Below are 16,257 nucleotides of genomic sequence, written 5' to 3' on the forward strand. Positions count from 1 at the left end.
TGGGACTGTCAAACCCTCCCAGGTGCTTCCAATGTGCAGTGAGGACTGAGGACCCCTGATCTAAATCACGCGGCTCCGCAAGATAAACAAAGAGAACTGTTGGTGTCTCGGGCCATTATTTCCTGTCTTCCCAGATGTGGGCACAAGGGGTTGGGTCAAGAGGAAAATGGAGAAAGACCTTCAGTCCCCCCTTGGAAATGAGCTGTCCACTCCCCACCCACCCCTAAAAGACACAGAAGAGGACCAGGCTAGGAGATCAAGTTAAATGTCCAATTTATTTTTATAACTTGGAACCAGAACAAACTTGGTTTTGAACAAGCGTACAAATGAAATGGCAGACACATGCTGAACTCAACATCGTGACATTAAGGGGAAAAAGAGGCCCAAAATCTTGTACAGAGAATTAAAGGAACAATAAATATTTTACTAAGCAATATTGAAATGACCTCCTGTCATCTCAACATTTTATCCATAATAAAAAAAAAAAAGTGCCCGTTTCTTAAACTGAGCACAAATACCAAGCAATAATAAATAGTTCCAAACTTGTAGTAAAAGACAGAACCTCCAAGTAAACAACAGAAGCTCATACAATAAGTAATAGAAAAGGTAATAAAAATATTTTGCCTTGCCAGTACAAATGCAAACAACTTAAATCAATGGAACTTTGCTTTGCAGGGTTTGAGATACAAAGAGCACCAAAATCACGGGTTTGCCTGTGTGCAACCGAACCTTCGCTACGTCGCTTCGGACCGGGATGAAAGGCTGGCTTCCTTACTTTCTGACATTTTGCTTTAGAGTAGTTCAGCCTCCCCCTCTCCCCGTAAAAGACCCTCTAATGGCGAGTGGCAGGTTCCAATTTGGGGCAACTTTGAACAAAGTTGTGGCAGTATGGAACCCGGCCTGAGGTCGGCTGGGTCACCCAGGCTCGGGGCCCCTCTCACTGCGTCATCTGCTCCAGTGTCGGCTTCTTAAACGTGAGAGAGAAGCATAATGCGCTTTTCTCTGCGGTCGACAGAGACACAATCTTTGTGCTTTAGGATGGCTTAGTCCTGGCATTCTGGTGACTTTGTGTAAGCTGGTGAGGGCTGGCTAGCTTTCGCAATGACAGGAGGACCACCTTGGAGGCTCTCAAGTACCTTAACAGGGCATCCGAAGGGAAGGGCAGCCCCTGGGTCTTCAGGTCGGGTCGGGCAGGTAGGAAACTGACATCTCAGCTTTCTCTCCCCTCCTCCCCATTTCTGTTCACTTTGCAAAGGTAGGTGGCAAGGAGGGAGGGGCGTACTGAACGGAAAATCTCCCAGAAGAAAGATTTCTGCATTTGGTAAAGAAATTGCCCAAAAAGATGCTTGGTTATACTTTCACAACCTGAAATAATGGTTTTTACAGTTCCTGAAATAAAAAAATGGCTTCCTGATATAGGTATTTTTTTTTTAATGTATTATTCCCTCATCCAAAAAACCACCACTTTATTTCATCTTAAAGCTACTTGGCTTTACAAAAAAAAGAAAGAAAGAAAGAAAGAAAGAAAGAGAGAGAGAGAGAAAGAAAGAAAGAAAGAGAAAAGGAAGGAAGAAGAAAAAACAAGAAGAGGACGAAGAAAAAGGGGGGTACAGGGAGGGAGAAAGAGAAGAAATTAAATAAAGTTGAAGAAGACAAACAACGGGCTGATAGAGAGGGATGGAGAGGAAACGCAGGGGAAGGAGAGAGAGATATGGAAAGGCACCGAATTCATCCCAGGCCCTCGGCACTCGGAAACTGACAGAATGTAGGTTTCGGCGAGAAAAGCAGCAGAGCAGGTAAGAAAGACAACAGGCCAACTCTCTCGGCGGCATGAAAGGCCCTGGCTGTGACGGGGACTCCTTCCTGAAATCCAGCATGTGCTGCTCTCGACAGCAGCGCACGTCACCTGTGCCTAGCTGATTCACCAGCTCTTGTTACATCTCCGTTTGTCTGTTTCAGGTTTTCCCAAGGACTAAAGAAAGCTCGGTTTGCATTTCTTTCTGCTCTTACGGGCGGGAGATGTGGTGGTGACCGCCACGATGGACGGTAGAGAAGGAAGATGCTCTCGCTCTCTCCTCGGACCCCTGACATCTTACAGACGGCCTCTCAGAGAACAAGAGGACCCTGCGAGATGTCACCAACATCTTTACGAAAACCGATTTTCCCACTCAACACGAATAAAGGATTTCCCATCCGGTCTGCTGTGGCCACACCAGGGAGCCTTGATGCAAGGTTCGGGGCGTTCGGGGAGAAGCCCTGCTCGAACAGTCCTTTGTATAGGCCAATTTCGACAAAAATATATACAACTAAAAGGATCTGTGAACCAAAGCATTTGACGACTTCCTTTTGTTTCTTTTCCTCAAAGGTTGTCAAACAACCCTCTTTCTCCTGTACAATAGGACTTAACATACAAATTTTTTTTTGCAACATTTTATCCTGCCAAATTAAAAAAATATATTATGGCAGCCTGTTTGTTTTTGTTTTTTTTTTCTTTTTATTTCCAAATTCACTAACAAAAAGGTACATTAAATCCCTTTAAAAGGACAAGCTTACAGTTAAAAAATTACAAGCTCCAGTAAAAATACAGCAAGTGCCTACATCATATGAACCAACCAATATATCCATTCCAGAGGGGGCGGGAAGAGAAAAATAAGGTCAAGGTCAGAAATGTGATTTTTTTTTTTCTCTGCAAAGCAATAACAATATTAAGCACTTTTTTTCTACATACTTTTTCTACATGGTGTAGCAATCCCCTTTTAATCCCCAAATACAAGTTTCTATACATTTTTTTTTGAAATAAAAATTCAACACCCAAGGCAGAAAAGAATTTACTAAAACTCCGACTTTACAGTTACTGTGACAAGAACAAATTTATAGACCCACCATTTAAGTTTTACTGCAACATTTTCAAGGAAAAGAAAAGGGTTTTTTTTTTTTTCTTGTTTTGTAAAATGCCCAGGCATTCTCAATTATTACAAATACTGGTCCACTTTTACAGTAATCAAGAAATTTTAATATATATAATATATACTAAAACCCCGTCACCAAAAGAAAACAATATACACGCAGCCACTGTGGCATTTTTTTTATAACCTATTAAGCAAACTTTGAAAAAAAAAAAATGATCGCTCCAACACACATACACACGATTTTTTTTTACCCTTGTATGTATCCAATACTGTAAACGTATTTTTAAGACAGAGTGCACTAAATTTAACTTTAGAAAAAAAATTAGCCATTGTTCCTGAATTGTTTTTGTTTGTTTTGTTTTTCATTCAACGATACCAGCGTGTAACTTCTGTCACTTGAGTTTTAATTCAGCAGTAAATCACCTCCACGCCAAATCTAAGCAGCGTTGTCCCAAAAAACAAAAGGGGTTGAGGATAATTCAGCTAAGGATGTCCACGGTTGTGCTGGGTTTATTTCTTCATTTGATTGGGTCCTTATGGCATTTTCACGTCCTCTATCTTCAGCCAGGATTTTTAAAATTTAATCTAATTAAAGGTAAAGGTGGCTTTGTTTGTATCTAAAGAATGTACTTTTCTTGTTTTACTCTTAAAAAGTCTTTTCGTTTCCAAAAAAAAAACAAAAAAAAAAACAAAAAAAACAAGGTTTGCATTTGTCTCAAGAGACTCAAATAGGAAGATCAGTTTTCAAGGCACTCACGTCAAATTGAATGGCAGTAGAAAAACTGTCCAATAAATTATTTTATTTTGTTCTTTATAGTGCCAGTATTGTGAATGCCATGCTTAGCAACACTGACACTCGATCTCAGCCGTCCCTTACAGTTTAACCCACCTCTGGGCCAGAGAGAAGAATATGCTGCAATTTCTTGTTTAGAAGCCATTTAATTTAAATGCAAACAAAAGCTTTAAAGTGCGGGTCAACAGAATTCCAATGTCTAATCTTAACAGTCCAATGTTTAGTACCTTCCAACCTAATGGGATAGAAAAAAAAAAAAATTGGAAAGTAGCGCTGGGCACCTTCGGATGGAACTCTTTCCCTGCTTTTCCAGTAAAAGGGAACAGAAATTTGCAAGATTTTCCCCCCTGTCCGTACAATGTCATCAGTGTGCATTAAATGAGAGAATACTAACTTCTCTCAATTCACCTCGTCCAGGGCACTTGTCTGCTTGAGACACGGTCATAAATTATCACTTGTAGCAACATAGGACTTGGGACTTTTTGTAGTGGGGGTGATAGACAGAGACAGAGAGAGAGAGAGAGAGAGAGAGAGAGAGAGAAGCCATCAAGCCAGAAGAAGCCTGAAAGAATACGGTGGCTTTCTTCCTGTGTCACTGCAGATCACCGTCTACCCAAAAAAAGGTACCCTCCGCCCATTTTATGTAGCCTAATCTACAGCAAAGAGCCAAGGCGGCACCCCAGGGCACACCCACACCCCAAGAAAAGGACAGTATCTGCTGATGCCACACCACTGTAGAATGCTCTCAGGCCATCCCCCCCGCCCCCTGCCCGCAGCTCTCAAAAACTGGCATTTCTCCGGCAGTGTGGAGTTTTCGGGGTGGGGGCCCCCACCACTCAAACGTTTCCTTGTATCATGTAAAGGTTGCAGAAAAGGCCTCTGTTACTCAGGACATCATCAGTGCTACATCTCCATTCCAACTCTGAAGCAAAGTGCTACGACTTTAAAGATTGTTATCCGCTGTACATCCACCCCCCCCCAAAAAAAACCCCAAAAAACCAACAAAAAACAAAAACAAAAAACAAAACAAAACAAAAAAATGCATGCCACTTTTTATTTCAGGACCAAAGAAGGAATTAAAAAAAGTAAACTTTAAAAGTCATTTAAGTGTTGGCTTCTTTACAAGAAATTACACATGCTTAGCTTAAATTTCAAAAAAGCAGCGCCCTCCCCCCCAAATTATAATTTAAAAGATAAGCTTCCCTTCTACACTGCTCGGGAGTCATTGCTCAGGCTACTACTGGGTTTAAAAAAAACAAACGAACAAACAAAAAAAAAAAACCAAAAAAACAAAAAAACAAAAAAAACAACAAAGGGATGGATACCCAACAAAATCTCTTAAAAGAATTTAAACACAAAGAATAATAATAAAAAGTACCTGCACATGCCAAAAAAAATTACAAAACCCAATAAATACAGAAATTATTGCACAGTTAAAAGGCTCCACAATTTTTACTGCCTCCATCAACCCTCGGGTTTCCGTAGGACTTCGTAGACACAGGTTAGGTTGGAGCGCCGCCTCCCCCGGGGCCCCCGGGGACGCGCGGGGGTGGGGGGTGGGGGCCCGGGGCGGGGGGGGGGGGGGAGGAGGGGGGTGCCGAAGTGGCGCAGACGCGGAGGCAAGTGTCAAGGTCAGCATTCTCGCGGTTGGCAACGGTTCCACTGTACAGGTGCGGGGCGCCGGGGCCCCGCGCGCTTAGCTCCTCTCGGCCTGCTCGATTTTGACGTCGTTAGTCAGCAAGTGCTCCCCGTGCCACTTTTTCATGTGTTTCTCCAGGGTGCTGTAGACGCTGAAGGGCATCTGGCAGATGTCGCAGCGGTACACCTCCTTGCCGATCTGCCCGTGCGTCTTCATGTGGCGCGTGAGCTTGCTGCTCTGCGCGCACGCGTAGTTGCACAGCTCGCACTTGTAAGGCCGCTCGCCGGTGTGGCTCCGCCGGTGCACCGTCAGGTTGCTGCAGTTCTTGAACACCTTGCCGCAGTACTCGCACGTGTCGCTGCGGCGGCCCTCCTTGGAGCTCGGCCGCCCGGGGCCCGGGCCGCCCAGGTGCGGCGTGCTGCCCCCGCTGGCCGTGCCGCTGCGGCCCGACAGCCCGCCGTCCAGCAGGTCCCCGGGCGGCGTGGAGAAGCGCAGGCTGCCGTTCTCGGACGAGTGCTCGGACGACGTGGCGAAGGGCGACTGGCGCGCGTCCGTGAAGCCCAGGAAGGGGTCCTTCATGAAGTGCCGCGACGCCGCGTAGCCCACGAGCCACTGCGAGTACACGTTCTCGGACGGGATGAGCGTGGCGGGCGGCAGCTCCAGGTCCTTCTCCACCTTGATGCGCTTGGCGGCGCTGTTGAGCCCGGGGCTGGGCAGCGGCGCCGGCTTGCGCGGGAACAGGCCCGGGAAGGGCTCGGCGCCCGGCGCGAAGCCGCCGCCGCGCCCGTTGACCGCGCCGCCCGGGCCCGCGTCGCCGCAGCCGCCCGCGTCGTCGTCGTCGCCCGCGTCGCCGCCGCCGCCGCCCGGCGCGCGCTTCAGGAAGGCGCCGCGCTTGGGCTTGTCGGCCAGCAGCTCGCCGTACTGCGGCAGCGCGCCCAGCCCCACGTTCTCCATGACCTTGCCCAGCACCAGCGCCTTCTCGTCGGCCAGCGCCTTGGCCGCGCCGCCCACGCCGCCCGCGCCCGCCACCCCGGCCACCCCGCCGCCGCCGTTCTCGCGGTTGCGGCTCAGCTCCGAGTCCATGCTGAAGCTCGACTCCGGCCGGCTCTCGTTCTCCAGCAGCAGCTCCTCCTCCTCCTCCTCCTCCTCCTCGTCCTCCTCCTCGGGCTCGTGGCCCAGCGACGGGTCGCTCTCGTGGTGGCGGAAGTCGCCGTCGGCCGCCTTGAGGCCCTCGCCGGCCAGCTCGCTGGTGCCGGGCTCCGGGGAGCTGGCGGCCGAGAGGCCGTCGTCGGAGCGGCCGGCCAGCGAGCCGGCCTTGTGCATGTGCGTCTTCATGTGGCGCTTGAGCTTGCTCGCCTGCGAGCACGCGTGGTCGCACAGCTGGCACTTGTAGGGCTTCTCGCCCGTGTGGCTGCGCCGGTGCACGATGAGATTGCTCTGGAACTTGAACGTCTTGCCGCAGAACTCGCACGACTTGCTCTTGGCCGGCGGCTGCGGCGGCGGCGTGCCCCCGGGCGGCATGGGCGGCAGCGGCGGCGTGCTCAGGAACGGGGACTTGGGGCTGGGCTGGAAGGGGTTCAGGAGCCGGTGCATAGGGTTGCCGCGGCCCGGCGACACGGGCGGCGGCGTGGAGCTGTTGCCCGCCAGCTCGCGGAGCCGCCGCGAGAAGTCCATGGCGGGCGAGTCGATGGCCATGGGGTTGAGGCGCATGACTCGGTCAAAGGCACTGGGGTGCTGGGCGACGAGCCCCATCTCCTCGGCACTGAGGCGGTGCGGGTCCAGGTGGTGGCGCGGCGGCGGGCTGAAGAGCGGCGGCGTGCCGGGCAGGCGGCCCTCGCCGAAGCCCGGGTGCTCCCGCAGGATGGGGCCCGTCATGCGCAGCAGGTTGAAGGGGTTGCTGTCGCCCAGGAAATTCATGAGCGGGGACTGGGCCACGGCCTCGGGCCCGAGCGGCGGCGGGATGGTGAGCCGCGGCGTGAGCGAGCTGCTGGCCGGCCCGGGCTCCAGGTAGATGCGGAAGCCGTGCGTGTTCTGCGCGTGCTGCAGCAGGAACCACGCGCTGTTGAAGGGCTGCTTGCATGTTGTGCAAATGTAGCTGGAAGGCTCATCTTTACCTGGGGAGACACACGGACAGAAAGGCAGAGAGAGCGTGAGAAGCGGACGGGGCGCGCGCACCGCGGGGCCACGGACCTGAAGGCGCGCGGTGGGGCTGTAGGGGGGCGGGGGGGGGGGGGAGGGGGGAGGGGCGCGAAGCGAGTCCCGGATCCGCGGGGCTCTGGAGGGCGGCCTCGGGGCCCCTTCGGAGCAGGCCGAGGCCGGCGACGTGTTCGACGCTCCGGCCAAGACTCCACGGGGCTGGAAGGCCGAGGCAAGCTGGTTCTGTGGGCAGGTTGCCCCCGCGGAGCCCAGATCGGCCACACGACCTCAGCGAGCAGCCCCAAATTCCTAGGCTTCTGCTTGCTTCCCCTAAAGAAGAGGCGCTCTTATCCCCATTGCCTCAGAAGCCAAATGAGGCCGCGTTGGTGAGAATGACTGATGTCAACGATAAAACAGCAGGGACACCACAACCGTGAGGGACCAGGGTTTTATCCACCAAGGCCACTGGTGACATTTGGATCTCGATGACTGTGTTGGGGGGAGGGGGTCCTGTGCCTTGTAGAATGTTCAGCAGCATCCCTGGCCCCCACCCCCTACAAGCCAGTCATACTCCCTCCCCCAGTTATGAGGATCACAGAACTCTCCAGGTGTTACCAAGTGTCCCCTGGTGGGGGCAAAACCGCAGCTCAATGCCCCCCCCCCTTTTAGAACCACTGGTTAGTCAACACTTGATCCAAGGAGGTTCTAAAACACACAAGTCGCACTCAACTGCCTGGCAGACGTTGTTTTGAAGTGACATGGCTGATCCCTCTGCATCGTTTGGGATTTTTGCTATAGGACCTTCTAGGGTTTCACACACCACACTACATGCAGAAAGCACCGTCAAATTTAAACGTGGATACGAAGGAACAGAAGGCAGTCAGCATAAGAAGATCGCTGCTGTGTGGCGGCCACCCCCCCTCCATTCCTCCTATGGCCTCACACACGGAGGCCCCCACCCCATTCCTCCCATGGCCCTAACCACGGAAGCCGGCCTCCACCGGCCGCTGGGAGGGCGCTGGATAGGGGGCCACTGGCCTCCGTGAAGTCCTTTCCCAGAATGCTAACCGCACGGGGGAATGTCAAATCTGACGGGGTGGTCAGGATGAATGGTGGCAAGTGTGGATTTGTTACATACTGGCTCCCGTGGCGTCGGAAGCAAATCGTAGTGGACACTTGTGGGCACTGAGCCAAAAACGTTACTGTCTTTGTCCATCATCGGGGCCGTCACAAAATGGAGGCTGAATGTTTCAGCCAGAACCTGTCTCGTGGCCGCCCTCCTCACCCTGCGGGTCAAACTCGCTGCCTTTTCCGTCTGAACCTCTGCTCGGGCTTCCCATAAAGGCGCAGGTGCGGGCAGGCCCTGCTTTCTACCTCGAGATTCGCTCGCTGGCCGGGAGGGAAAAGAGAACAAGACATCACAGCCGCGATCTTGAAAAACCCCTTTTAAGAGCTTTCCTGTAGCTGGAAGGTCTTAACGCTGAGAAGGCAAGGTAACCGCACACTCCCCGGAGAAGCCAAAGGTGCAGACGAACGTCCACGCCCCAAGTCAGGAAGGTGACGTGAGAACACAGCGCAGTGCAGAGTGGAGAAGACCCCTCCATCTCGACCTTTCCCCCAAAGACTTGAGGACTTCTGAAATCCCATGCAGAGATTTATTTTTTATTTTGACTCGTTCGAATTATGTTTCCGGAGGACTTCATGCTTAGCTGTAAAAACCAAGCGACTCGAAGACCCAACGGCCTGAGCCCTACGCAGGGTAGGCCGGACAGCTTCAGGGGGGCAGCGTGCGCACACCCCACGGCGCCGGGCAGAGATCCTCCCAGACCACACAACCAACTAGGCCAGAGCACCCCCACCGGCAACCAAGACGTGCGTTCCAGGTTTGGTGTCCTCCAAGAATCATCAGTCCACTCTCGTCTCCTAGTGTGTATACACATGTGTGGCGGCAAGGACACCAGCGGGCAGGGGGAAGGATGGAGAAGAAAAAAAAGAATTCTGAGCTTCAACTTCACTTCGCTTTTAAAACCAGCTCAAGTACATCTGCTGAGGCAATTCTCTCCCTCCGGTGTGCCCAGTACATCTGGGGAATTCAGTTCCCCGTGTTGGGAGTCCCTGAGGAGACTTTTGCCCACCTGGAAAATGGCAGGGGGGCCTCCCAAGGCCCTGGGCCGCCATGTTTCTCCCGGGATGCCGTTCAGCAGGACCAGCCCTGGGCCTTCCCTTCCGGCACACGTCCCTCAGCTGGCAAAGAAGACGCCATCTCCCATCCTAGCTTATTAGTTAATGTACTTGGGAGAACAGAACCCTTCGCCTCACACTGCCTCACAAGGGAGCTGGCCAGAAGCCATAATATTTAGAGTCCCGCTCAAATCCTTTTCTAGAGCAAGGCAGAATAAATACGTAATAAATAACAAGAAGATAAATAAAATGTCCCTTTCTGACACGGGAGCTAATAACGCAAATGAAGTGCCACATCCCACAAGGTCATAGATCTTCAAATTAAAGAGCGTTTCTGTACCCTTCACCTTGGCTTCGGAAACTCTAATTAATCGATTTATGGCACACAGCTGTTCTTCATGTTTTTAAGTGGGGCCACCTCCTTCCGCCTCCCCCCCCCCCCCCATCTCTTTGTTCATCATCTTCGTTCCTTGGGCTTCAACTCCAGAGCACTTCCTGTTTCTTGTTCTGATGGCCACACGTTTTCTAAAAGTTCCACCGCCAGTGCGGGATGGGGATGGGATGTCAGAAGAAAACGCAGAACTCCCTGGCAGGCCAGGAATAAAGACTGCTCTTCAGCCGAAATGGCCGATGAAAACATTTTTGTAACTCAAAATGGCAGCTGCTGGGAAGCATGTAGCTACATGTTCTAAAGAGCTCAGATGTTTCCACTTCTGAAAAGGAAAGAAAAGGGAAAAAAAAAAAAAAAAAGATGCCCGCTAAAATTCTGGAGCGGCTGAAAGAGGGGGTCACCTGTCTGTAAACCACCGTCAGGTGGGGAAGAGCTAGGCATCTGTCACATCGGATCTCAGGGCCACTCCTCACGCCGGAGGAAGCCCTCTCTTTTCCCGCACCCCTGAATGAACCGCTGTGGTTCGGTTCCCAGACTTTCCTTCTTGCGGAGGCAAGACTGCCAGGGACGGCCTTCCCGGGATCTGACAGCTTCTGACTTTTCTAAAAATCTCACAGCCCTCAGAGGCCCTCCCTAGACGAGTCCCTTTCCACTCTCCCCAACCTTTTTTTTCTTTTTTAATAACACGTTCGTTTCCACATTACCAGTTCATGGTTCTCTCTTGCCTCGAAGTAGCCTTGAGCACTAGGGGCTGCTCACTTTTCACAAGTGAACAGTGTCAGAAGTCTTTGAAGAGCCACTCGGAACATTTTTCTATTCGAAAACTCGCTAAATATTTCACACTCGCGGCCTACCAGTCACGGACAGCTCATTTTTTAGACGCAAGGGAAGACCCTTGTCCAGAGGGTCGGCCCCCTCCCCTCCCCTCCCCTCCCCGGGACCAGAGGTGATGATCCCCTCCCTCCTCAAGCTCAGGGCCACCTGCCCAGACGTGAGCCGGAGGCTCCATGAGGTGATGACTTTGCCAGCAGCCCAGACAGGATCCACTTCTCACCACGCTGCTGCTGGGGCTGCTGAGGTTCCGAGTGACAGGTGGATGCCTAGATTATTCTGAACTGACGTCAGACCCGGCCTAGAGACCTAGAAATGTCAGCTGTACTTGCATCACTAAATCAGGCTTGGCAACTCAGAAGCCAGGGCCCGTGTCTGTCCTTGCTTGCTTGCTTCCTTCCTCAGACATTTTTACTCCTCAGTTGGCAGAAACCCAGACTGGAGCTTCTTCACTTTAACGGCTCTAAAGGCAGTCCTTATGTTTTTCTCAAGTTCAAGACCCTCCCTTCCCACGAGCCTGGACGGCGGCATGGGTTCACACCTCTGCCTTGACATTTCCAGCTCAGTGAAGTCGATCAAATCACAACCTCCTTGAGCCTCGGTTTCCTCATCGGTAGAATGGGAATAATACGCCTGCCTCCAAAGAAGGCTGGAGGTATCCAATGGGACCCTGTATGTGGACACACACCGTAAATCGTGCACCACTGTGCAGGAGTTTGTAGGTTTTGGTGTTTAGTGTTCATCCTCATACCTGGCAGGTGCATCCACGTTTCAACGATGCCTTTCTGTGTAAGTCTGGCAGTAATGAAACCTGGGAGGAATTGTAACGCGGCCTGCCTAATGCATTAGAGGTTCCGGGGAAGTGAGAACTTGCAAACGTCGAGGAAACATCATTTTTCATTGTGCCTCTTGGGAACCGACAGGCAACTGGACTCTTGCAGATGAAATGAGAGTCTCCCTCTGCCAGGAGGGGTTTTGTTTTGTTTTGTTTTGTTTTGTTTCGTTTCGTTTTTAATGAGCATTTAAATAATTGTTCCTCCTTGGTATGCCGGTTACTCTAATAACACCAATAAAGGTATCGGGAATGTTCAATAAAAAAACACACCTTGGGGCGCCGGGGTGGCTCAGTCGGTTGAGCGTCTGACTTCTGCTCAGGTCATGATCTCACAGCCTGTGGGTTCGAGCCCCAGGTCGGGCTCTGTGCTGACAGGTCGGAGCCTGGAGCCTGCTTCGGATTCTGTTGTCTCCCTCTCTCTCTGTCCCTCCCCCACTCTCACTTTGTCTCACTCTGTCTCTCAAAAAAAAATAAACATAAAAAAAATTTTTTTTAAGAACCACATCTTTAATTGATTATTCAACGAAAAGGCCATAACTGAGCGTGCTAGTTTAACAGGTCCCTCTAAAGGCCAGCTGATACCACCTGGAAGGGCACTCGGACCTGTGGAAGCCGCAGTGGGTCACTGCTGCTCAGAGGGGGACAGCAAGGGTACCTGAACTCCCAGCTCGAGCAGGGCCATGTTCTCCAAAGCCGGCAGCAAAATTAGAATCCGGGCACCCGGCCGCAGAGGTCAGACCTGGGTCTTGGCTTCACACAGCCCTCCACAGTTTGCAAAGTGCTTTACAGCTGGTTTGGCATTTTTGCGTGCATTAGCGCATTTCATCGTTACTCACATGGCCTCCGAGGAAGGCCAGGCGAGGGCTGCATCCTGCCGGCACGTGAGTAAACGGAAGCTCCGAGAAACAGGGAGAGTGCCACAGCCAGCAGGGAGAGGGCCGTGCCCGTCCTCAGGGTTTCAGACCCCAGGCTCGGTCCCGGCCGTCTCTCCAGCACGAAGTACCACCGAGGGATGGATGGTTCTTTGTACGCTTGTCAGGGCCTGTTTTACAATGAAAATGCCCAAAAAAGAGGTTCACCTGCCACGCTGCGTGTCCCTTCAGGGAAGGGTACCGATCATCTTATGGAACCCACTCGGGGCCACCGCAGGCCTTGCCCCTGGAGGGAGACGTTTCACAAAGCAAATAAGCCCATGGCGCGGGGCGGGGGTGGGGGGAGGGGAACAGGACCCAGGACCCAGATGCAGGGGCAGGATGCTGGATCTCAGGGTCTTCCTACAGCAGGCCCTTCCCGTCTCTGGACATCAGGGTGCACTTGGGTCACCAGCCAATCACCCAGTCCTCCTCCAGTGTCTGTGACTGCTAACAATACCGTCCCCACAGTTCCAAAATGATCATAATTATCATCACTATTATCCCTCCAATGTGCAGACCCCTTCTTAGTTTAAATACGGTCGGTCTCCCCTTCCATGATCCCAGAGAGAAAATGTCAGCTGGCCACCCCAGCGGTTTTCGTGGGTTTTGCCGTCTGTATTATTTCTGAGCATGGCCATCTACAAAATCTACAACCACCCCTGCTCGTTCTGAACGTGCTCTGTCAAACCTCAGCCCTCTTGGAGCAGGAAGGTACGGCGACGGGCATAATGGCAGCAGTAACTTAACCGCCATTAAATCCTTACACGAGCCTGCCGCAGCTGACTAGAACGGGACCTCAGCCGAGGCTCCAAACAACCCCCGACTAAGGACATGGTGTCCCAGGCACCGTGTCACAGATGAGGACACGGAGGGCTGGGAGAAAGAAGGCGGTCAGCCCCACGGCGTGCTCTTGAGCTACGTGCTGACTGATAAAAGCCTGGTCAAGGGAGAGAATGTACAGACCTCGGCCCTGGCCCAGGCACTTGGACATGGTAATGGGGAGGCTATGCCTTGGTTGCCTGACCTTTCATTCCAGCCCGTGTGCTAACTCAAAAGTGGAGATGTGCTGCTTTGGGCTGGCACCGCGGTAACTCTGTGAAGTCACGCTGATGGGGGAACAGATGCACTTTCTCGGTCCTGGTGGTGGTGATAACAGCCATACACTATCCTGTACGATCTCCCTGGTGCTCAGCCAGCCTCGGCTGGCTCGGTTAGCGGAGCCCACGCCCTCCGCCAGTGCCTGTGGCAGACACGGCCGCTCTATCCCTGCGCTCTCCCTCCAGGCCTCGGAATCCTCTCGACCCTCATCACCACGTAAAGCGTGCCACTGTCTGGGATCTGTGGATCCCAGGCCACGGAAGCCCAGTAAGTGGGGAGCCCGGTGAGACGGGGCTGAATTCAGTAGGCAGTAGTGGGTGTCCTGCTGAGGGCAAAGGCCACACGGGCTCTTCATTCATTCACTGCACAGACAGGAGCCGGGCACCCTTTATCCACCAGGGACTCTTCCCAGGCGGCCAGAGCTCACGGAACACCTGATGCCCCCTCTCAGTCATTTGATGAAAAGTACGAGCACTGCTCCGTAGGCAGCCGTGGTGCCGGAAGAGGGGAGAATATTTGGGCTCGGCTGCATTTGGGTTCAGAGCCTGCGCTGTGGGGCTCTCGTCTGCAAGGCCCCATTTAGTCCTCGTGTTTGCACGCCAGCTTGCACCCGCCCTTCCCTGTGCCCAGAATACTTGCCTTTGCTTCTCTACCTGCAAAACGTCTTGTGAGAGCCAGCACACCCCCACCCCACCCCCCCGCCGCCAGTATGTTCCCACAGCATCCAGGGAATACTACCCGATACTGATCACTCGTACTATCATAATCTGTCCTTGACCTTGGAGTGTTCAACTTGCCTGCGATCTGCACCTGCCAGTGTTGGACTTGTGCTCTTAGGCAGATGCTCACGGCAACTTTGGAAAGTGGGTTTTAATCCAGACTTTGTGTAAAAAAGAAACTAAGTCTCATCACAGGTGAGTTCACACGGCTTATGGTTCACAGACCCCAGATCCACACAGGGTCTGAGCCCAGGGCCTGTGCTGCGTCCAGACACGCACCTGGCTGCCCCGTCCATGGAACCACAAAGGCCACCATCACCGGCCCCGGGGAGGGACCCGGAGCAGGCACGCAAACCACTCTACCTGCTGGTGAACACCAGCAAGCTGCGGGCTTCATGCAGAAGACAGCACGCGTACCCTGGCTGAGAACGGAGACCTTACACGGGTGGGAAAACTTCACGCAGCCTCGCAGTGTTGGGGGACAGTCCGCCGACCCTGCCGGCGTCCTTGCAGCCCAGGTAAGCTGTGCGCTTCATATGCCTGGAGTTAACTCGGGGCTGGGTGACTGGGCCTCCAGCCTCCCCCACAGCCTCTATCGTTCCCCTAGACAGCTGGTCGTGCACAAAAACACTACTGAATCTTGCTTCCAGCAAAAGAGGCACACCTGGGAAGTTAGTGAACCCAAGGAAATCTAACTGTGCCCCAAATGCTCTAGAGACATGCCCTTCTTATTCATTCATTCATTCATTCATTCTCCATTCGGCCATCATGCACCAGATGCCAACCTGGCAGGCACTATTCAGAGGGACCGGCAGTGACCCCTCCCTTCCAGGAAGCCACAGGTAGGGGGCTGGGGATGAAAGGAGGTCTTCAATATCATTTAGCCATATGCCCCTCCCCCCTCCTCCCTTTGCTCTACAAATGCAGGACCCATCTGCCGCATGCCAGGCCCCGTGCTGAGTGAAGGGACACAGAAATGCACATCTGCCCGCATGGAGCCCACAGTTGAGTTCAAGAGCTAATAATGCCACACGTTTCTAGTAAGGCTTCGGGCCACGAGGTCTACGGTGTGACATGTGGCACGGGACCCAGAGGAGGGAGAGATTGGCAGTGTGGGGGGATCAGGAAGACCTCTCAGAGGGGGAGGTCCTAGAGCTGAATTCTGAAGGAAAAATGAGTCTGTCTTGCAGAGAAAGGAGAGAAAGGGGGTGCCAGGCAGAGGAAACGGCATGCACAAAGGGTCGTGGGACCCCAGACTCACAGAGGCGAGGAAAAGGATACGGGACTGAAAATGTGGTTTTGGATCAATCTGAGGAGGCTCTGAAAACCCACAAAGAAACTGAGCTGGCTACAGCACAAATTCCATTGCTAGAAATTCCATCACGGTGAAAGCTTTGATATATATATTTTTTTAATATGAAGATTTCTAAACCCACACTCAAGGCCTACTCGAGTCAGAAACTGTTGCATACAGCAAAATGACAGTACAGCCAAAGGACACAGGAGAACCCCTTAGATGGCTCTTTCTGAGACCAGATCCCCCCTTCCCCGACTATGAAACCATAAGATGTAAAGCCAGCCTCAGGAACAGGGCGGGCCACGTTCTCAGCGGAACAAAGTATCAGAACTCAACTACAGCTGCTGACACCACGCACCCCAGATTCCCCCCCCCCCAGTCTCGATTTCAACTGCTCGATTCTGTGGTCAGACCAGGTGTGCACTTCAGGCTCAGGAAACAGCCACCCAAGCCCCGAGACAAAGCAATACTGCTGACCGCGGGGGCATCTCGGGGAAGGGTGAGAACAGCACTG

The 16,257-nt window shown here is 52.6% G+C and overlaps 1 protein-coding gene across 6 annotated transcripts in view; it reads right to left on the minus strand.

The window, feature by feature from the left end:
* Positions 1 to 256: 256 nt before the first annotated feature.
* BCL11B (BCL11 transcription factor B) overlaps positions 257 to 16,257 on the minus strand; it is a 98,250-nt gene continuing 82,249 nt past the window's right edge. For all 6 annotated transcript variants that reach the window (XM_058740258.1, XM_058740256.1, XM_058740254.1 and 3 more), the window contains one exon: positions 257 to 7,455. In XM_058740258.1, coding sequence (XP_058596241.1) covers positions 5,399 to 7,455 — 2,057 coding nt within the window. In that variant the 3' untranslated portion in view covers positions 257 to 5,398. The remainder of the gene's footprint in view (positions 7,456 to 16,257) is intronic.

The sequence above is a fragment of the Neofelis nebulosa genome, chromosome 7 (genome assembly GCF_028018385.1).
Source record: "Neofelis nebulosa isolate mNeoNeb1 chromosome 7, mNeoNeb1.pri, whole genome shotgun sequence".
NCBI classification, from domain to species: Eukaryota; Metazoa; Chordata; class Mammalia; order Carnivora; family Felidae; genus Neofelis; species Neofelis nebulosa.